This window comes from Arachis stenosperma, chromosome 7 (assembly GCF_014773155.1).
Source record: "Arachis stenosperma cultivar V10309 chromosome 7, arast.V10309.gnm1.PFL2, whole genome shotgun sequence".
Taxonomy (NCBI): Eukaryota; Viridiplantae; Streptophyta; class Magnoliopsida; order Fabales; family Fabaceae; genus Arachis; species Arachis stenosperma.
The window spans coordinates 43,140,630-43,163,218 of NC_080383.1; the positions used below are offsets into that span (position 1 = coordinate 43,140,630).

At 39.4% G+C, this 22,589-nt stretch overlaps 1 protein-coding gene across 1 annotated transcript; it reads left to right on the plus strand.

Annotated features, from left to right (window-relative positions):
• The first annotated feature begins 4,454 nt into the window (after positions 1-4,454).
• On the plus strand, positions 4,455-5,617 carry LOC130939741 (uncharacterized). Its single transcript, XM_057867826.1, has 4 exons — positions 4,455-4,836; positions 4,942-5,146; positions 5,254-5,375; positions 5,460-5,617. The coding sequence occupies exons 1-4, from the start codon at positions 4,455-4,457 to the stop codon at positions 5,615-5,617; spliced, it is 867 nt and encodes a 288-aa protein (XP_057723809.1).
• Positions 5,618-22,589: the final 16,972 nt, after the last annotated feature.

A 22,589-nucleotide genomic window follows, 5' to 3' on the forward strand; every position in this document is an offset into this window, starting at 1 on the left:
TAGATTTTCTCTCAATTTTCTTAGGGTTCTTAATTAGGATTTTGTAGAATTTTATAGTTCAAGTTTTGATTTTGGATACTAGCTATCTCATTGTAAGTATTTCTTTAATTTCTCTTTTATTCAATGTTCTGAAAACCGGTTCGAACCAGTCGGTCGAACCGATCAAACTGTGAACCGGACGCTAAAGCGGTTCAGACAATTAGAAAAACTGCAAAATTAGGAAACCGGCGTTGAACCGACGAATCGGCCGATTACCGGTCGGTCGAACCGAACCGGGACCCGGTTGGTTTTTTAGCCATGCAGCAAAACGTTGCCGTTTTGCGTTTTGTGAAATGTGAACCCTAATTCTCCTTTGCCATTCGCACTTGCATCCTAGACTCCCAGTCCCTCACGGCCACACCCACAGACCCACACCTACAGTTCACTTCAGCACTTCAGCTCCACTCTCATCATTCATCACCGTCAGGATCCGTCGCGCCATCACGTCAGAGAGAGTGAGAGACAGAGAACTCTTGAAGCCCCTGAACGCCATCACGATCTGTCGCGCCTTCAGCACCGTCGCGCCATCAGCACCGTCGTGCTGTCAGTTCTGTGGCGCCGTTGGGTCCGTCGCGCCGTCAGCTCTGTCGCACAGTCAGCACCGTCGCGCTGTCAGCTCCCTCGTGCACTCAGCCACTTCAACCAGTCACCTCCGTCGAGCTCTGAGAGAAAACAATAGAGTTCGGTTGAAGCGTTGAAGAGGTGAAGCCTGAAGCCTCAAGGTGCCTTCGAGCTCTAAGAGAAAGCAATAGAGTTTCAGGTAATTTTTAATTTAGTTATGAACTGACTATGAGTCTCTGATACTGTGATGAAATCTGATACTGTGAACTCTGTGAATTCTGATGAAACTGTGAAATCTGATGAAAGTATGAAACTGTGAACTCTGATTGTGTGAACTCTGATTTTGTGAAATCTGATTGTGTGAACTCTGATTTATCATTTATGTGACATGATTTTGTCATTGTGAACTCTGATTTTGTATACTCTAATTTTGAGAGATGAAACTGTGAACTCTGATTGTGTGAACTCTGATTTTATGAAATCTGATTGTGTGAACTCTGATTTATGTGACATGATTTTGTCATTGTGAACTCTGATTTTGTATACTCTGATTTTGAGAGATGATTTTGTGAACAAAGATTTTTTTGAACTCTGATTTTGTGACATGATTTTGTGAACTCTGATTTTGTCAACATTGATTTTGAGACATGATGAACTGCTAAACTTTGAATTTTGGATGTTGTTTGTTCATTTGTATTGAACTTGAGAGTTGAGATTATTGGGTTGGATTGCTGGTAATATTTAGGTTTGAATGAAAGTATCAACCAAGAACTACCTAGGAATAATAATGCTAAAAATAATTCTTCTTCGAATGAACGTTCTCTTCCTCCCGCGAGTAACAAAAATCAGTCACAAACTTCTAGTGTTCGGGAAAAACTGATCCTTCTTGGAGATACGTTGCTTTACAAAATATAAATGGAAAATCGCATTACCAATGCTTATTTTGTCTGAGTACTTTTGGGGCAGGGGAATTAATAGAATGAAAAAGAGTTTGGCGAAGATAGGTGGAGACATTAAGAAGTGTTCTAAGGTCCCGTATGATGTAGAAAAACAAATGGAAGGTTTATTGAAAGAGATTAAGAAAAGTAAAACTAGTAAAAGGAAAGTAAGTTTCAACGAAGAGGGTACCGATGAGTGTGAGGATGCAATTGATGAAGCAATAGCGCAAGAAGAACAACAAACTCCGAGTCAGTTACCAACTAAGGAGGTTGTTGGAGGCGATCCCAAAAAGAAAGTAAAAACCATTATTCCTCCTATGTTTGCACCAAGAACAACTCCGGGAAGTCAACCAAGACTGAAAAAGCGTGTTTCAAAACAAAGAGGCGCTTCATGAAGTTGATAAGCGAGTGGCTAGATAGCTTTTGGATTGTAGGATTCATTTCAATGCGGTTATGTCACCTTTTTTTCAAGATATGTTAGATGGGGTAGCTGGCTTTGGGCCTGGTTATAAAGGTCCTTCTTATGACTCTTTGAGGGTTAACTTATTAGCCGATCTCAAAAGGGAGTGTCAAATGGTTATTGATAGCTATAGGTCTGCTTGGAAAGAAACTGGATGTACTCTCATGGCTGATGGTTGGACAGATCAAAGGTGGTGCACGAAATTGTGATCATCAATGGTGCCATCAACATGGTACGTTCAATTGCAATCTCAACTCTTTATCACAACTTCGCACAACTAACCAGTAAGTGCACTAGGTCGTCCAAGTAATAAACCTTACGCGAGTAAGGGTCGATCCCACGGAGATTGTTAGTATGAAGCAAGCTATGGTCATCTTGTAAATCTCAGTCAGGCAGATTCAAATGGTTATGGATGATTTATGAATAAAGCATAAAATAAAGATAGAGATACTTATGTAATTCATTGGTGAGAATTTCAGATAAGCGTATGGAGATGCTTTGTCCCTTCCGTCTCTCTGCTTTCCTACTGTCTTCATCCAATCCTTCTTACTCCTTTCCATGGCAAGCTGTATGTTGGGCATCACCGTTGTCAGTGGCTACAGTCCCGTCTTCTCAGTAAAAATGTTCAACGCGCTCTGTCACAGCACGGCTAATCATCTGTTGGTTCTCAATCAGGTTGGAATAGAATCCAGTGATTCTTTTGCGTCTGTCACTAACGCCCAGCCTTCAGGAGTTTGAAGCTCGTCACAGTCATTCAATCCTTGAATCCTACTCAGAATACCACAGACAAGGTTTAGACCTTCTAGATTCTCTTGAATGCTGCCATCAATTCTAACTTATACCACAAAGATTCTGATTAAGGAATCCAAGAGATAAACATTCAAGCCTTGTTTGCTTGTAGAACGGAAGTGGTTGTCAGGCACGCGTTCATAAGTGAGAATGATGATGAGTGTCATATAATCATCACATTCATCAAGTTCTTGAGTGCGAATGAATATCTTGGAATAATAATAAGCTGAAGTGAATAGAAGAACAATAGTAATTGCATTAATACTCGAGGTACAGCAGAGCTCCATACCTTAATCTATGGTGTGTAGAAACTCCACCGTTGAAAATACATAAGAACAAGGTCTAGGCATGGCCGAGAGGCCAGCCCCCCAATGATCTAAGAACTAGACGTCCAAAGATGATCAAAAGATCTAAAGTGATCTAAAGATATCAAATACAATAGCAAAAGGTCATATTTGTAGAGAACTAGTAGCTTAGGGTTTACAAAGATGAGTAAATGACATAAAAATCCACTTCCGGGCCCACTTGGTGTGTGCTTGGGCTGAGCATTGAAGCTTTCATGTGTAGAGATTTTTCTTGGAGTTAAACGCCAGCTTTTGTGCCAGTTTGGGCGTTTAACTCCCATTCTTGTGCCAGTTCCGGCGTTTTACGCCAGAATTCTTGAGCTGACTTGGAATGCCTGTTTGGGCCATCAAATCTCGGGCAAAGTATGGACTATTATACATTGCTGGAAAGCCCAGGATGTCTACTTTCCAACGCAATTAAGAGCGCGCCAATTGGGCTTCTGTAGCTCCAGGAAATTCACTTCGAGTGCAGGGAGGTCAGAATCCAACAGCATCTGCAGTCCTTTTCAGCCTCTGAATCAGATTTTTGCTCAGGTCCCTCAATTTCAACGAGAAAATACCTGAAATCACAGAAAAATACACAAACTCATAGTAGAGTCCAGAAAAGTGAATTTTAACTAAAAACTAATAAGAATATAATAAAAACTAACTAAAACATACTAAAAACAATGCCAAAAAGCGTATAAATTATCCGCTCATCAAAAGGCAAAGATTGTTGATTAATTTTTTGGTTTATTGTTCGAAGGGTTGTGCTTTGTAAAATCTGTAGATGCCTCAAGTATGGTTAAAAATGCTTCAAGCTTGTGTGACTTGTTTTCAGAGGTGATTGAATGGATTGGACCTAATAATGTTGTTCATGTAGTGACCAATAATGCTGCGAATTATGTTGCTGTTGGTAGGCTTATTAATAAGAAATTTGAAAATATTCACTGGTCACCTTGTGTTGCTCATTGCTTGAATATTATTCTAAAAGATATAAGCAGCATGCCACATATTTCTAGCCTTGCAACACGTGCTTCGAAGATTACCGTGTTTGTATATAATCATACGGTGTTCTTGTCCTGGCTAAGACAAAAAAATGATTGGAGGGAGATTGTTCATCCAGGTGCAACTCGTTTTGCCACTGTCTTCCTCATATTGATGAGTATCTTTGAGCACAAATCGGAATTACAATAATTGGTTGTTGATACACACTTTACCGGACACAAATTAGGAAGGAGTGCTAATGGTAGAGCTGTGAGTGCAATTATCCTAGACAATAAATTTTGGGATGATTGTTTTACTGTATGCCAAATTGTGAGTCTGTTGATTAAATTGCTGAGGATGGTAGATGCTGATGATAAACCATCATTGGGAATTGTTTATGAAGGTATGTTGAGGTCAGAAAATGGAATCAAAGAAAAGTTCAAGCATAGGAAGAGTGCATATCAACCTTACATAGAGATTATCAACTCAAGATGGGACAAACATTTGAAAAAAAATCTTCATGCAGTAGCCTATTTCTTGAATCCTGATTGCTTTTTTTCTGAAAATTATAGAGAATCACCTGATGTCATGCGAGCTTTACTTGATCTTGTTACATTGCATTGCAAGGTTAATAATTTAGATTCAGTTGAGGCAATGAAAGAAATACACTTATATAGAGATCGAAAGGAAAGCTTTGATAGGCCTGAAGCTGTTCCAGCTGCAAAAAAACTTCAACCTGGTAATAATATCTATTTGATAATAAGCTTTAGTTATTTACTTATTTTATGTTTTGGTTTCCTTAATTTGATAACTAATACTTGAGATATGAGATTGTAATTTGTAGATGAATGGTGGAGGTTGTTTGGTAGTTCTGCTCCATGTTTACAAAAAATGGCAGTTCACATTCTTAGCCAAGCATCTGCTTCTTCATGGTGTGAAAGGAATTGGAGTCTTTTTTATCAAATTCATACAACAAGAAGGAATAGATTGGAGCATGATAGGCTAAGTGATATTGTGTATATTACATATAATTTGCGTCTTAAATCCAGGTAATATATATTTCATCCTTTCATTTCATATCATTAGATTTTGTATAGCTAATATACTAGGCTTATCATATATTGTATTTAATTTGTTAGGAATGAAAGAAAAAAAGAAAGCAAAAGTCGCAATATGATCCAATCGATATTGAAACTATTGATAAGGTTGATTTTTGGGTGACGGAAGAGGTTGTTGGAAAAGAGCCTGATCTTCCAAGTAATATTGAAGACTTGCTTCGTGAGTATTATAGTTTATTGATCAGACAATAAATTACAATAGCTTTTATCTTTAATTTATTGATAATGTGTTATATTTTCTTAGATGAGATTGATGCTGATTTAGATCAAGGTGGTGGTGGTGGTAGTACTAGTACATTTTATGCTGCACCACTTGCTTTTTCTGGTCCAAGTAGTAGAAATGAAGGTGATGAAATCAATGACGCAAATCTGCAGCAAATTATGGAGGATTTTGATGATTGATGACAAACTTGGATCATTTTGATGCTGCTATGTTATGTTTGATTGGTTGTTTGTTTGTTGACTTTTGAACTTTGAATTTGTATTTGAATGAGATTATAACATTTGGTTTATGTAGTACTTTTAATTTGAATGATATTTTAAAGTTTAGATTAGACTATAATTATATTTTCATGTGCTTATTTATATTTTATTTATTATTTTATTATAAAACAGTTTTTACGATTCAACCACGGTCGAACCGGTTGAACATATGAACCAGTGAACCAGTGCCTAGAGCGGTTCGATGACCGGTTCGGTTTTCAGAACCTTGCTTTTATTACACTACTTGTTCTCCACTTTCTTATATTTTAATTTCTCTTGTCAATATATACATAGTTTTGCAATTTTTTATTTCTGGTTAGTTAATTTGATGTTTGATGATTATTACATGTTTGTTTGAGTTGCCTTTGTTGATTTTGTTCTTTTGTGGTTCATAGTTTTCATCATTTTCCCAATTTTGCTATGTTTTATGATTTTGTCCTCTACGTGTTTGATGAAATGCCAGTTTTGATTATGTGCTAAATTTTCACCCTTTGGCTTGGGAAAATGAGCATATGGATTACTAGAATTATAATATCCAATATTTAGTGATAATTCTTGGGTTGTTAGTTGTTATTGTTTCCACTAATGCTAGTTTCTTACTAAGGTAATTAGTAAGTTAGCTAGGATTTATGGATTAATGACTATTATGCTCACTTAACCTATCCTTCAATGTTAAGGGTTGACTTAGTGAGATTAATCCATCATAATTATCATAGTTGTGGTTATGGCAAAGAAGGGATTCCATAACTCATCCCAAGTCAAGGTTCCATTCATGTTTTGAACCACTTTTCCATCACTTTATAGCATTACTTATTTATATTACATACATAGTTCTTTTGTTCTTTTATTAGTTTATTAATTGCAATTTTGAATCGTTCTTTTATCTCTTTATTTGTTTATTTTAGTTATTGAAAACACCCTTTGCTTCTCACAACCAAAATTGTGTGCTCTTAGACATTAGTTCCTAGGAAAGACAACCCGAGGTTTAATTACGTACTCTCGGTTTATATTTGAATTAGAAATTTAAACTTTGATTGAGAGGAATATTTGTTGGTTCGAACTATGCTATCAATGAAGAAATTATTTTGCTAAATTTTTGAACTGTCACAAATCATCTTCTATCAAGTTTTTTTTGGCACCGTTGCTGGGGAGCTAGTGCAATTGAGTGCTATAGTTTTGGTTGTTGTAAATATGTGAATAGTGTGAATAGATATTTTTTGGGTTGTTTGATTGTTTTTGCTATTAATTAGGATTTTGGTTCTTTTGTTACTTGATGTCTTTAGTTTTTATTTTCAATTTTCTCTATGAGTTATCACCCTCTTCGTTTGGAGTTTGGTTATGATCATTTTGTAGGGCTTGATAACTTCAATTTTGGATTGCATCATGGGATTGGAGAATCAATTTTGGAAGGAGCAACCTCCCCTATACTACAACGAGCTAAACCCTTCCCAATATGCATACCCAAACCAAGGATATGGTGGATTCCACAATGATTACATACCTCCACCACCATATGCCTATGACCCCTACCCTCAACACAATTCTCAATCACCATATCTTCAATTACCACACCACCATTATCATCCACCTTCTTACATACCACCTCAAAACACTTACCAATATGAATTACCTCCCATATATACAACCTTCCTCCCAAACAATGAAATCTCTTTTTCACCATAATGTGATGTTCTCCAAACCTTGACCCAAGAACCACAAGACCTTCAAGCTTTTCTCTAAGAACAAGAAAAATTTCAAAGGACACAAGGGCAATTCATGGCTACCATAGCCGAAACGGTGAACCGCTTGGTTCTACTATGCTCATCCAATCAAGGCACTCCTCTTGAAGGGTGTGAAGGAGCAATTGAAGGGCGTAGAGAAGAGAAGGGCATGGAGCCACAAGGGAAAGAAGAAGGGTTAGAGCTTGAATTGAAACAAGAGGGAGAAGGTGGAGTATTTGAACTGGAGGAGAGAAAGGGAGAATTGAGGGAGATTGATCAAGATGAGAATTCCATCATTGATAATTTTTTGTACTCTTTGGTCAATCCCGTTAAGATCCTAATGAGCCTCTTCCCATTAAGTTTGAAAGAGACATGGAGGTAGACTTCTCACAACCTCCTTGTTATGATTTGAGTGATGAGGAAGAGGAAGTTGGAGAGGAAGTAACTCTGTTCCAAGAACATATTGAGTGGGTGGCAATTTCATCTATGAGCTTCATTGGCCCCTACCAATATGCTATCTTGGAGACGGATTACCAACTTAAGATCCTTCTTTGGTTGGTATATGGTGGAGAAAGGAGTGAAGGTTACCAAGAGAATCCAAGGATCTTCAAGAAAGCTGATGAGCGGATAATTTATACGCTTTTTGGCATTATTTTTAGTATGTTTTTAGTATCTTTTAGTTAGTTTTTATTATATTTTTATTAGTTTTTAGCTAAAATTCACTTTTCTGGGCTTTACTATGAGTTTATGTGTTTTTCTGTGATTTCAGGTATTTTCTGGCTGAAATTGAGGGACCTGAGCAAAAATCTGATTCAGAGGCTGAAAAGGACTGCAAATGCTGTTAGATTCTGACCTCCCTGCACTCGAAGTGGATTTTCTGGAGCTATAGAAGCCCAATTGGCGCACTTTCAATTGCGTTGAAAAGTACACATCCTGGTCTTTCCAGCAATTATAATAGTCCATACTTTGCCTGAGATTTGATGGCCCAAACCGGCGTTGCAAATCAGCTTCAGAATTCCCGGCGTTTAACGCCGGAACTGGCACAAAAATTGGAGTTAAACGCCCAAACTGGCACAAAAGCTGGCGTTTAACTCCAGGAAAAGTCTCTACACATGAAATCTTCAATGCTCAGCCCAAGCACACACCAAGTGGACCCAAGAAGTGGATTTTTACGTCATTTACTCGTTTCTGTATATCCTAGGTTACTAGTTCACTATTAATAGGACCTTTTGACATTGTATTTTTACCTCATGACACTTTACATGTTTTATACTGTACCTTCTATGGCATGAATCTCTAAACCCCATGGTTGGGGGTGAGGAGCTCTGCTGTGTCTTGATGGATTAATGCAATTACTACTGTTTTTCATTCAATCATGCTTGCTTCTATTCTAAGATATCACTTGTTCTTCAACTTGATGAATGTGATGATCTGTGACACTCATCATCATTCTCACCTATGAACGTGTGCCTGACAACCACCTCCGTTCTACTTTAGATTGAGTGGATATCTCTTGGATTCTTTAACTAGAATCTTCGTGGTATAAGCTAGAATTGATGGCGGCATTCAAGAGAATCCGGAAGGTCTAAACCTTGTCTGTGGTATTCTGAGTAGGATTCAGGGATTGAATGACTGTGACGAGCTTCAAACTCGCGATTGTGGGGCGTTAGTGACAGACGTAAAAGAATCACTGGATTCTATTCCGACATGATCGAGAACCGACAGATGAATAGCCGTGCTGTGATAGAGCGCGTTGAACATTTTCACTGAGAGGATGGGAGGTAGCCATTGACAACAGTGAAACCCTACATATAGCTTGCCATGGAAGGAGCCTTGCGTGCTTGAAGAAGAAGACAGTAAGAAAGCAGAGATTCAGAAGATAGAGCATCTCCAAGACCTCAACCTGTTCTCATTACTGCAAAACAAGTATTTATTTCATGTTCTTTTACTTTTCACAATTAAACCTGAGAATTATTGATATCCTGACTAAGAGTTACAAGATAACCATATCTTGCTTCAAGCCGACAATCTCCGTGGAATTGACCCTTACTCACGTAAGGTATTACTTGGACGACCCAGTGCACTTGCTGGTTAGTTGTGCGGAATTGCAAAAGTGTGATTGCAATTTCATGCACCAAGTTTTTGGCGCCGTTGCCGAGGATTGTTCGAGTTTGGACAACTGACGGTTTATCTTGTTGCTTAGATTAGGACTGTTTTATTTTTTTGTTCGTTTAAAGTCTTTTATTTGAGTTTAGTTTCATATTTTAAGTTTGGTGTCAATTGCATGCTTTTGTTTTCCTTTAATTTTTCGAATTTGCATGTTCTTAGTCCTTTCTTGATCTTTAAAATTTCTAAGTTTGGTGTCTTCTTTGTGTTTTCCTTTAGGTTTTCGAAAATTTGTGTGTGATTTTCTAAAAATTTCTAAGTTTGGTGTCCTCTTTGTATTTTCCTTTAAATCTTCGAAATTTTGCATTAATTTTCAAAATTATATCTTTTCAATCATATCTTTTTCAAAATAATTTCCAATCATATCTTTCTAATTGCTAATTCCAAAATCTTTTTAATTAATTAATCTAGTTTTCAATTTGCTTTGATTTTATTTTCTTTTAGTTTACGAAATTTTATTTTATTTTCTTTTCTATTTTATTTTATTATTTTCGGTCATTCCTAATTAAAATTTTTTTTTTACTTTACTTGTGAATCCATATCATTTCCCTTTCTCCATCATGGACCTAAGTGGAATTGAGTAGTCCAGAAGGACTCTGGGGTCATATTTAACCCCATTACAGCTGCATATGGGAGTAGCATCTGTATACCTCCCATTAAAGCAAGCAGCTTTGAGCTAAATCCTCAACTCATTATCATGGTGCAGCAAAATTGCCAGTATTTCGGTTTTCCACAGGAAGAACCTACTGAGTTTCTGGCACAATTCTTACAAATTGCTGACACAGTACATGATAAAGGGTGGATCAGGATGTCTACAGATTATTACTGTTTTCATTTGCTGTAAAAGATCAAGCTAAGAGGTGGTTGAATAACCAACCCACAGCAAGTATAAAAACATGGAGACAGTTATCAGACAAATTCCTGAATCAATTTTACCCTCCAAAAAGGATGACAAGCTGAGACTGGACATCCAAGGCTTTAAACAAGAGGATCACGAATCCCTTTATAATGCCTGGGAGAGGTACAGAGGTATGCTAAGGAAATGCCCCTCTGAAATGTTTTCAGAGTGGGTATAGTTAGACATCTTCTACAATGGGCTTACAGAAAAAGCTCAGATGTCTCTAGACCACTCAGCTGGTGGATCTATACATATGAGGAAGACGATTGAAGAGGCTCAAGAGCTCCTAGATACGGTTGCTAGAAACCAATATCTATACTCAAGCAATGAGTCCTCTACAAAAGAAGAAGCTATGGCAGTAGCTACTGATCCTAATCCTCAAGAACAGATTGTTGAGCTTAATCAGCAATTACACCTGATGATAAAACAGTTAGCAGAATTTAAAGAGATGCTCCAAGAAACTAAAATTGCTAACAAGAACATAGAATCATAGTTGAATCAGACAAAACAGCAGTTATCTAAACAGATAATTGAAGAATGCCAAGCAGTTCAACTGAGGAGTGGGAAGACATTGAATAACACTGCTCGAAGTGGCAAAAAGCCAAGAAAGGAACAACTGACAGAGGATAACCAAACCACTGCCCAAAATCCCTCTAAGGACAGTAAGAGCCCAGAGAGGAATACTCCTGGCGTTCAAACGCCAGAAAGGGGGGAAAAGTTGGCGTTAAACGCCCATTCCTTGCCCAGTTCTGGCATTCAAACGCCAGAAAGGGGGGAAAAGTTGGCGTTAAATGCCCATTCCTCACCCAGTCCTGGCGTTCAAACGCCAATGAGGAATCAGACACCTGAGAGTGCTGATAGTAACCCCTCTAAAAAGGCTTCTCCAACCACCTCTGTAGGGAATAAACCTGCAGCAACTAAGGTTGAAGAATATAAAGCCAAGATGCCTTATCCTCAGAAACTCCACCAAGCGGAACAGGATAAACAATTTGCCCGCTTTGCAGACTATCTAAGGACTCTTGAAATAAAGATTCTGTTTGCAGAGGCACTTGAGCAAATACCTTCTTATGCTAAGTTCATGAAAGAGATCTTAAGTCATAAGAAGGATTGGAGAGAAACTGAAAAAGTATTTCTCACTGAAGAATGCGGTGCAGTCATTCTGAAAAGCTTACCAGAGAAGCTTTAAGATCCAGGAAGCTTTATGATACCATGCACATTAGAAGGTGCTTGTACCAAGACAGCCCTATGTGACCTTGGAGCAAGTATCAATCTAATACCTGCATCCACTATTAGAAAGCTTGGGTTGACTAAAGAAGTCAAACCAACCCGGATATGTCTCCAACTTGCTGATGGCTCCATTAAATATCCATCAGGCATAATTGAGGACATGATTGTCAAGGTTGGGCCATTCGCCTTTCCAACTGACTTTGTAGTGCTGGAAATAGAGGAGCACAAGAGTGCAACTCTCATCCTAGGAAGACCTTTCCTAGCAACTGGACGAACTCTTATTGATGTACAAAAAGGGGAAGTAACCCTGAGAGTCAATGAGGATAAGTTCAAGTTGAATGCTGTCAAAGCTATGCATCATCCAGACACATCAAATGACTACATGAGCGCTGATATTATTGACTCTTTGGTGGAAGAGATCAATATGACTGAAAGTCTAGAATCAGAGCTAGAGGACATCTTCAAGGAAGTTCAGCCCGATCAGGAGGAACTAGAGGAAATAAAAGAATTTTTGAAAATTTCTCAGGAAGAGGATAAGCCTCCCAAATCTGAGCTCAAACCACTACCACCATCCCTGAAGTATGCATTTCTGGGAGAGGGTGACACTTTTCCAGTGATCATAAGCTCTGCTTTAAATTCACAGGAAGAGGAAGCACTAATTCAAGTGCTAAGGACACACAAGACAGCTCTTGGATGGTCCATAAGTGATCTTAAGGGCATTAGCCCAGCAAGATGCATGCACAAGATCCTATTGGAGGATAATGCCAAACCAGTGGTTCAACCACAAAGGCGGCTAAATCCAGCCATGAAGGAGGTGGTGCAGAAAGAGGTCACTAAATTACTAGAGGCTGAGATTATTTATCCTATTTCTGATAGCCCCTGGGTGAGCCCTGTCCAAGTTGTCCCCAAGAAGGGAGGCATGACAGTGGTTCATAATGAAAAGAATGAACTGGTTCCTACAAGAACAGTTACAGGGTGGCGTATGTGTATTGATTATAGAAGGCTCAATACAGCCACCAGAAAGGATCATTTTCCTTTACCATTCATAGACCAAATGCTAGAAAGACTAGCTGGTCATGATTGTTACTGCTTTTTGGATGGCTATTCAGGTTACAACCAAATTGCAGTAGATCCTCAGGACCAAGAGAAAACAACATTCACTTGCCCTTCTAGCGTGTTTGCCTACAGAAGAATGCCTTTTGGTCTGTGTAATACACCTGCAACTTTTCAGAGATGCATGCTATCCATCTTCTCTGATATGGTAGAGAAGTTCCTGGAAGTCTTTATGGATGACTTCTCAGTATATGGAGACTCATTCAGCTCCTGTCTTAATCATCTAGCACTTGTCCTGAAAAGGTGCCAAGAGACTAACCTGGTCTTAAACTGGGAGAAATGTCACTTTATGGTGACTGAAGGAATTGTCCTTGGGCACAAAATTTCAGGCAAGGGAATAGAGGTGGATCAAGCAAAGATAGAAGTAATTGAAAAATTACCACCACCTGCCAATGTTAAGGCAATCAGAAGCTTTCTAGGGCATGCATGATTTTACAGAAGGTTCATAAAGGACTTTTCAAAAATTGAAAAACCTCTAAGCAACCTGCTAGCTGCTGACATGCCATTTGTGTTTGACACAGAGTATCTGCAGGCATTTGAGACCCTGAAAGCCAAGCTGGTCACAGCACCAGTCATCTCTGTACCAGATTGGACATTACCATTTGAACTAATGTGTGATGCTAGTGACCATGCCATTGGTGCAGTGTTGGGACAGAGGCACAACAAGCTTCTGCACGTCATTTGTTATGCTAGCAGTGTTCTAAATGACGCACAGAAGAATTACACAACCATAGAGAAAGAGTTACTTGCAGTGGTTTATGCCATTGACAAGTTTAGATCCTATTTAGTAGGGTCAAAAGTGATTGTGTACACTGACCATGCTGCTCTTAAATACTTACTCACAAAACAGGATTCAAAACCCAGGCTCATAAGGTGGGTGTTGCTTCTGCAAGAGTTTGACATAGAAATAAGAGACAGAAAAGGGACAGAGAACCAGGTAGCTGATCATTTATCCCGAATAGAACCAATAGCTGGGGTGTCCCTCCCTTCTACTGAGATCTCTGAGTCCTTTCTAGATGAGCAACTCTTTGCCATTCAGGAAGTTCCATGGTTTGCAGACATTGCAAATTATAAAGCTGTGAGGTTCATACCCCAAGAGTACAGCAGGGTGCAAAGAAAAAAATTAATTTCTGATGCCAAGTACTACCTATGGGATGAGCCATATCTCTTTAAGAGATGTGCAGACGAAATAATCTGCAGATGTGTACCTAGAGAAGAAGCACAAAAGATCCTATGGCATTGCCATGGATCACAGTATGGGGGACATTTCGGAAGTGAGCGAACAGCCACTAAGGTCCTCTAATGTGGCTTTTACTGGCCTACTCTCTATAGAGATGCCCGAGAGTTTGTGCGTAACTGTGACAGTTGCCAAAGAGCTGGTAACTTGCCTCATGGGTACGCCATGCCTCAACAAGGGATCTTAGAGATTGAATTGTTTGATGTATGGGGTATTGACTTCATGGGTTCGTTCCAACCATCATACTCAAACACTTACATTCTGGTGGCGGTGGACTATGTATCTAAATGGGTAGAAGCAATTGCCACACCCAATAATGATACTAAGACCGTGCTGAAATTCCTCCAGAAACACATCTTCAGCAGGTTTGGTGTTCCTAGAGTACTAATCAGTGATGGGGGCACTCACTTCTGCAATAAACAGCTGTACTCTGCTATGGTCCGATATGGAATTAGCCACAAAGTAGCAACTCCGTATCATCCACAGACAAATAGGCAAGCTGAAGTCTCTAATAGAGAGCTAAAAAGAATTCTGGAACAGACTGTTATTGCCCATAGAAAGGATTGGGCAAAGAGCTTGGATGATGCTCTGTGGGCATACAGAGCAGCATTCAAGACTCCTATAGGAACCTCTCCATACCAACTTGTGTTTGGGAAGGCCTGTCATCTGCCTGTGGAACTGGAACATAAAGCCTACTGGGCAACCAGATTCCTAAACATGGATGCTAAGTTAGCCGGTGAAAAAAGATTGCTCCAGCTAAATGAGCTAGAGGAGTTCAGACTCGGTGCATTTGAAAATGCAAAAATTTATAAGGAAAAGGCAAAGAAGTGGCATGACAAGAAGTTGTCATCCAGAGTCTTTGAGCCAGGACAAAAAGTTCTGCTCTTCAACTCTAGGCTCAGACTATTCCTAGGAAAACTTAAATCCCAGTGGAGGGGTCCGTATGTGATTACAGGAGTGTCACCATATGGATATGTTGAGCTTCAGGATATTGATTCTGACAAAAAGTTCATTGTTAATGGACAGAGGGTCAAATATTATCTTGAAAGCAATTTTGAGCAGGATTGCTCAAAACTGAGGCTTGAATGAGTCTCAGTAAAGGTCCAGCTAAAGACAATAAAGAAGCGCTTGCTGGGAGGCAACCCAGTCATTCACAGGTCATTTGTTTTACTTAGTAAAAGTTTGATATATATTCTTCAAGGTTGATCAGCAAAATTGAAGGAATTTACAGAGTTACAGAAGGATTCAGTGAAAAAAAGCAGAGCAAAGGAGCGTGCTGGCAAGAAAACGGCAGTAAAGGGCACTCTGGGCGTTAAACGCCAGAATGGATGCCATTCTGGGCGTTTAACGCCAGTAAAGGCACCATTTTGGGCGTTAAACGCCAGAATGGGCACCATTCTGGGCGTTTAACGCTAGAAATATAGCATCCTGGGTGTTCAGCAAAACGCCCAGTGATAAAGGAGTTTCTGGCGTTTAACGCCAGCCAGGGCACCTGGCTGGGCGTTAAACGCCCATAATGGCGACCAATTGGGCGTTAAACGCCAGAATGGATACCATTCTGGGCGTTTAACGCCAGAAAGGTAGGGGACAGAGATTTTGTTTTCCACTTCAAATTTTTTCAAACATTCTTATTTTGATCCATCATTTTCTGCATAAATACATTACAAACTTTCATCATTCACCTTCAAATTTCAAAAATTAAAAACTTATCTAAATCATTCTTCAAATCTCTTTCAAATCCCTTCCAAATCTTCTTCAAAATAATCAAATATCTTCTCAAATTCTTTCCATATCTTCTTAAATCTCCTTCAAAATTTTTGAAATCTCTCCCCCTCCCTTATAAATACACAGTCGGCCATTCCCCTCTCCCCACTATTCGAATTTGCTCCTCCTCTCTCTCTTCTTTCCTTTCTTTTGCTTGAGGGCAAGCAAACCTCTAAGTTTGGTGTGCTTTTCTGTGATCACTAAGCCAAGATTTATCAAGATCATGGCTCCTAAGGAAAAATAAACCAATCTAAAAGGCAAGAAAGAGAATAATCCAAAGAATCTTTGGAATCAAGAAAAGTTCTTAACCAAAGAATATGCAGACCATTACCACACAATAATGGGTTTGAGGTCAGTGATCCCGGAAGTCAGATTCGATCTAAAAGAAGATGAATACCCGGAGATCCAAGAGCAAATTTGAAACAGAGGATGGGAAGTTCTAACCAACCCTGAGACAAAGGTTGGAAGAAACATGGTTCAGGAATTCTACTCAAATCTGTGGCTGACAGATAAGCAGAGAATGACTGGAACTGCTTTTCATACCTACAGAACCATGGTCAGAGGGAGAATTATTTACTTTCATCTGGACAAAGTAAGAGAGGTCTTCAAATTGCCTCAACTACAAGATGATCCTAAATCCTTTAATAGGAGAATGGTGAGAGTAGATAAGGGGTTGATCAAGTTCTAGAGGACATATGCCTCCCTGGAACTAAGTGGATGACCAATTCAAAAGGTGTCCCAAACCAACTCAAGAGGGGAGATCTCAATCCAGTTGCAAGAGGCTGGCTAGACTTCATTGGGCGTTCTATTTTGCCCACTAGTAACTGTTCTGAGGTCACTATCAAGAGAGCAGTGATGATTCATTGCATTATGCTGGGAAAAGAAGTGGAGATTCATCATCTGATTGCTTGTGAGATTTATACAATTGCAAACAAGAACTCCACTGAAGCCAAACTGGCTTATCCAAGCTTAATCTCTTTACTATGTAAAGATGCTGGGGTGAGGATGGGAGTAGATGAATTCATTCCAATTGAACATCCAATCACTAAGAAGTCAATGGAAGGACAACTGCAAGATAACTCTATCAAAAGGAAGGCGCAGGAATTCCTCCCTGAACTTCCTGAATTTGACTACTGGGCCCGCCTAGAAGCATCTGTTGCCAAGCTACAAGAAGCTATGGAACAAATTAAGGAAGAATAGCAGAATCAAAACTGCATGCTCTACAAACTGCTGAAGGAACAAGAGAAGCAGGGGCATGAGCTACAAGAGATAAAGCGCCAAAAGCTCTCCCTTGAATGGTCAAACACCCCACAAGTTGAGGGAGCATCCATTTCTCAAAATCAAGGTTGTTGAGTCCTAACTCTGTGATAACCTTTAGCATTAGGAATCAATTTTAGAGTCATTTAAATTTCTGTTTTTAATTTTTTATTATTAGTCTTTGATGAGCGGATAAATTGTACGCTTTTTGGCATTGTTTTTAGTATGTTTTTGGTAGTTTGAGTTGAGTTTTTAGTATATTTTTATTAGTTTTTAGTTAAAATTCACTTTTCTGGACTTTACTATGAGTTTGTGTGTTTTTCTGTGATTTCAGGTATTTTCTGGCTGAAATTGAGGGACCTGAGCAAAAATCTGATTTAGAGACTGAAAAGGACTGCAGATGCTGTTGGATTCTGACCTCCCTGCACTCGAAGTGGATTTTCTGGAGCTACAGAAGCCCAATTGGCGCGCTCTCAACGGCGTTGGAAAGTAGATATCCTGGGCTTTCCAGCAATATATGATAGTCCATACTTTGCCCAAGATTTGATGGCCTAAACCGGCGTTCAAAGTCACCCTCAGAATTCCCAGCGTTAAACGCCGGAACTGGCACCTAAATGGGAGTTAAACGCCCAAACTGGCATAAAAGCTGGCGTTTAACTCCAAGAAGAGTCTCTACACGAAAATGCTTCATTGCTCAGCCCAAGCACACACCAAGTGGGCCCGGAAGTGGATTTTTATGTCAATTACTCATCTCTGTACACCCTAGGCTACTAGTTTTCTATAAGTAGGACCTTTTACTATTGTATTTTCATCTTGAGATCTTTGAATCTTTTGATCACTGGGAGGCTGGCCTCACGGCCATGCCTAGACCTTGTTCTTATGTATTTTCAACGGTGGAGTTTCTACACACCATAGATTAAGGTGTGGAGCTCTGCTGTACCTCGAGTATTAATGCAATTACTATTGTTCTTCTATCCAATTCCGCTTGTTCTTGTTCCAAGATATCACCTGTTCTTCAACTTGATGAATGTGATGATCCGTGACACTCATCATCATCCTCACTTATGAACAAAGTGACTGACAACCACTCTTATTCTACAAGTATACGAGGCTTAGTGAATATCTCTTGGATTCCTGATACACGATGCATGGTTGATCGCCTGACAACCGAGTGCTCGCCTGACAAACGAGCCAGCCATTCCGTGAGATCAGAGTCTTCGTGGTATAGGCGAGAACTGATGGCAGCATTCAAGAGAATTCGGAAGGTCTAACCTTGTCTGTGGTATTCTGAGTAGGATTCAATGATTGAATGACTGTGACGTGCTTCAAACTCCTAGCAGGCGGGGCGTTAGTGACAGACGCAAAAGAATCGATGGATTTTATTCCGGCCTGACCGAGAACCGACAGCTGATTACCCATGCTGTGACAGAGCATAGGCAACGTTTTCACTGAGAGGATGGGAGGTAGCCACTGACAACGGTGAAACCCTACATGAGCTTGCCATGGAAAGGAGTAAGAAGGATTGGATGAAGACAGTAGGAAAGCAGAGAGACGGAAGGGAAGGCATCTTCATACGCTTATCTGAAGCTCTCACCAATGATATACATAAGTATCTCTATCTTTATCTTTATGCTTTATTCATCATCTATACCCATTTGAGTCTGCCTGACTGAGATTTACAAGGTGACCATAGCTTGCTTCATACCAACAATCTCCGTGGGATCGACCCTTACTCACGTAAGGTATTACTTGGACGACCCAGTGCACTTGCTGGTTAGTTGTGCAAAGTTGTGTAGTGAATCACAATTTCGCGCACCAGTCTTCTCTTATAATTATCTTTGAGTCTTGTTCTTATTTCATGATTAATAAAATTTAAGGTTCATGTCTTAAAGCTATGAGTGTCCTATGAATCCATCACCTCTCTTAAATGAAAATTGCTTTAATCCCAAAAGAACAAGAAGTACAGGATTTCGAATTCATCTCTGAAACTAGTTGAATTATTTTGATGTGGTGACAATACTTTTTATTTTCTGAATGAATGCTTGAACAGTGCGTATGTCTTTTGAATTTGTTGATTAAAGAATGTTAAACTTGTTGGCTCTTGAACTGATGATGGAAGAGGAAAAATGTTATTGAGGATCTGAAAAATTATCAGATTGATTCTTGAAGCAAGAAAAAGCAGTGAATTCAAAAATAATAATAATAATAATAAAAATAAAAAGTGATCCAAGGCAAAAAGAGTGTACTTAAGAACCCGGGACACCTATAATTGGGGACTCTAGCAAAGCTGAGTCACAATCTGAAAAGGTTTACCCAGTTATGTGTCTGTGGCATGTATGTATCCGGTGGTAATACTGGAAGATAGAGTGCTTTGGGTCACAGCCAAGACTCATAAAGTAACTGTGTTCAAGAATCATCATACTTAACTAGGAGAATCAATAACACTATCTGAATTCTGAATCCCTATAGATGCCAATCATTCTAAACTGCAAAGGATAAAGTGAGATGCCAAAACAGTTCAGAGGCAAAAAGTTACTAGTCCCGCTCATCTAATTGGAGCTAAGTTTCATTGATATTTTGGAGTCTATAGTATATTCTCTTCTTTTTATCTTATTTGATTTTCAGTTGCTTGGGGACAAGCAACAATTTAAGTTTGGTGTTGTGATGAGCGGATAATTTATACGCTTTTTGGCATTGTTTTTAGTATGTTTTTAGTATGTTTTAGTTAGTTTTTATTATATTTTAATTAATTTTTAGTTAAAATTCACTTTTCTGGCACAAAAGCTAGCGTTTAACTCCAGGAAAAGTCTCTACACATGAAAGCTTCAATGCTCAGCCCAAGCACACACCAAGTGGACCTCGGAAGTGGATTTTTACGTCATTTACTCATTTCTGTATATCCTAGGTTACTAGTTCACTATTAGTAGGATCTTTTGACATTGTATTTTTTTACCTCATGACACTTTACACGTTTCATACTGTACCTTCTACGGCATGAGTCTCTAAACCCCATGGTTGGGGGTGAGGAGCTCTGCTGTGTCTTGATGGATTAATGCAATTACTACTGTTTTTCATTCAATCACGCTTGCTTCTATTCTAAGATATCACTTGTTCTTCAACTTGATAAATATGATGATCCGTGACACTCATTATCATTCTCACCTATGAACGTGTGCCTGACAACCACCTCCGTTCTACTTTAGATTGAGTGGATATCTCTTGGATTCTTTAACCAGAATCTTCGTGGTATAAGCTAGAATTGATGGCGGCATTCAAGAGAATCCGTAAGGTCTAAACCTTGTCTGTGGTATTCTAAGTAGGATTTAGGGATTGAATGACTGTGACGAGCTTCAAACTCGCAATTATGGGGCGTTAGTGACAGACGCAAAAGAATCACTGGATTCTATTCCGACATGATCGAGAACAAACAGATGAATAGCCGTGCTGTGATAGAGCACGTTGAACATTTTCACTGAGAGGATGGGAGGTAGTCATTGACAACAGTGAAACCCTACATACAGCTTGCCATGGAAGGAGCCTTGCGTGCTTGAAGAAGAAGACAATAGAGCATCTCCAAGACCTCAACCTGTTCTCCATTACTACAAAACAAGTATTTATTTCATGTTCTTTTACTTTTCACAATTAAACCTGAAAATTATTGATATCCTGACTAAGAGTTACAAGATAACCATATCTTGCTTCAAGCCGACAATCTCCGTGGGATCGACCCTTACTCACGTAAGGTATTACTTGGATGACCCAGTGCACTTGCTGGTTAGTTGTGCGGAATTGCAAAAGTGTGATTACAATTTTGTGCACCAAAAGCCAATTCAAGTTTTGGGATTCAAGTGTTGTGTAGAGCATAATGGAGTGGATTCTAGAGAGTGTTGGGGTACTACAAGGGTAAATTAATAGCTTTTCCATCCGGCTTGAAGCATAGAGAGCATCAAGAAGGTGCACGGGTACCTAGAATATGGGATCCCGGAGGACCTATGAAGTGCAAGCTTGGATGGAGATTCAAGGTGGAGTGGAAACACAAGCCACCCTAACAAGTGTCTCCTCAACAAGTCCAACTTAAGGACTATAAACCAAAGTGCTAAGTGGGAGACACCCCTACCATGGTAACATTGTTCCTACCCTTTCCTTGTTTATAATTTGGTTTATTGCATGTTTGCTTGTCTTGGTTAGCTTAGGATTAGCTTAATTTTGAGTTTAGATAGGTTAATTTATGTATGGATCATGATTTTATGAAGTTTTGAATGTTTTGGGGGTGAACTTTTGATGAGCTAAGGCTTGATACCTTAGATTTTGAAGAAATCTTTTTTGGAAAAATAGGGTATTGTGCGTGCGCACACCCTTGTGCGTACGCACACAATGGCTATATTTTGCGTCTTGTGCGTACGCACACCAGCCTTTATGCCCTCCGTTGGGAGCGCTCGCGCGCGTTGTGCATTGATGAGCGGATAATTTGTACGCTTTTTGGCATTGTTTTTAGTATGTTTTTAGTAGTTTTAGTTGAGTTCTTAGTATATTTTTATTAGTTTTTAGTTAAAATTCACTTTTCTGGACTTTACTATGAGTTTGTGTGTTTTTCTATGATTTCAGGTATTTTCTGGCTGAAATTGAGGGACCTGAGCAAAAATCTGATTCAGAGACTGAAAAGGACTGCAGATGCTGTTGGATTCTGACCTCCCTGCACTCGAAGTGGATTTTCTGGAGCTACAGAACCCCAATGGCGCGCTCTCAATGGCGTTGGAAAGTAGACATCCTGGGCTTTCCAGCAATATATGATAGTCTATACTTTGCCCAAGATTTGATGGCCCAAACCGGCGTTCAAAGTCACCCTCAGAATTCCCAGCGTTAAACGCCGGAACTGGCACCAAAATGGGAGTTAAACGCCCAAACTGGCATAAAAGCTGGCGTTTAACTCCAAGAAGAGTCTCTACACGAAAATGCTTCATTGCTCAGCCCAAGCACACACCAAGTGGGCCCGGAAGTGGATTTTTATGTCATTTACTCATCTTTGTACACCTTAGGCTACTAGTTTTCTATAAGTAGGACCTTTTACTATTGTATTTACATCTTCTGATCTTTGGAACCTTTTTCTTGAGATCTTTTGATCACTTTGGGAGGCTGGCCATTCGGCCATGCCTAGACCTTGTTCTTATGTATTTTCAACGGTGGAGTTTCTACACACCATAGATTAAGGTGTGGAGCTCTGCTGTACCTCGAGTATTAATGCAATTACTATTGTTCTTCTATTCAATTCCGCTTGTTCTTTGTCCAAGATATCACTTGTTCTTCAACTTGATGAATGTGATGATCCGTGACACTCATCATCATTCTCACCTATGAACGTGTGGCTGACAACCACCTCCATTCTACCTTAGATTGGGTGAATATCTCTTGGATTCCTGATACACGATGCATGGTTGATCGCCTGACAACCGAGTGCTCGCCTGACAAACGAGCCAGCCATTCCGTGAGATCAGAGTCTTCGTGGTATAG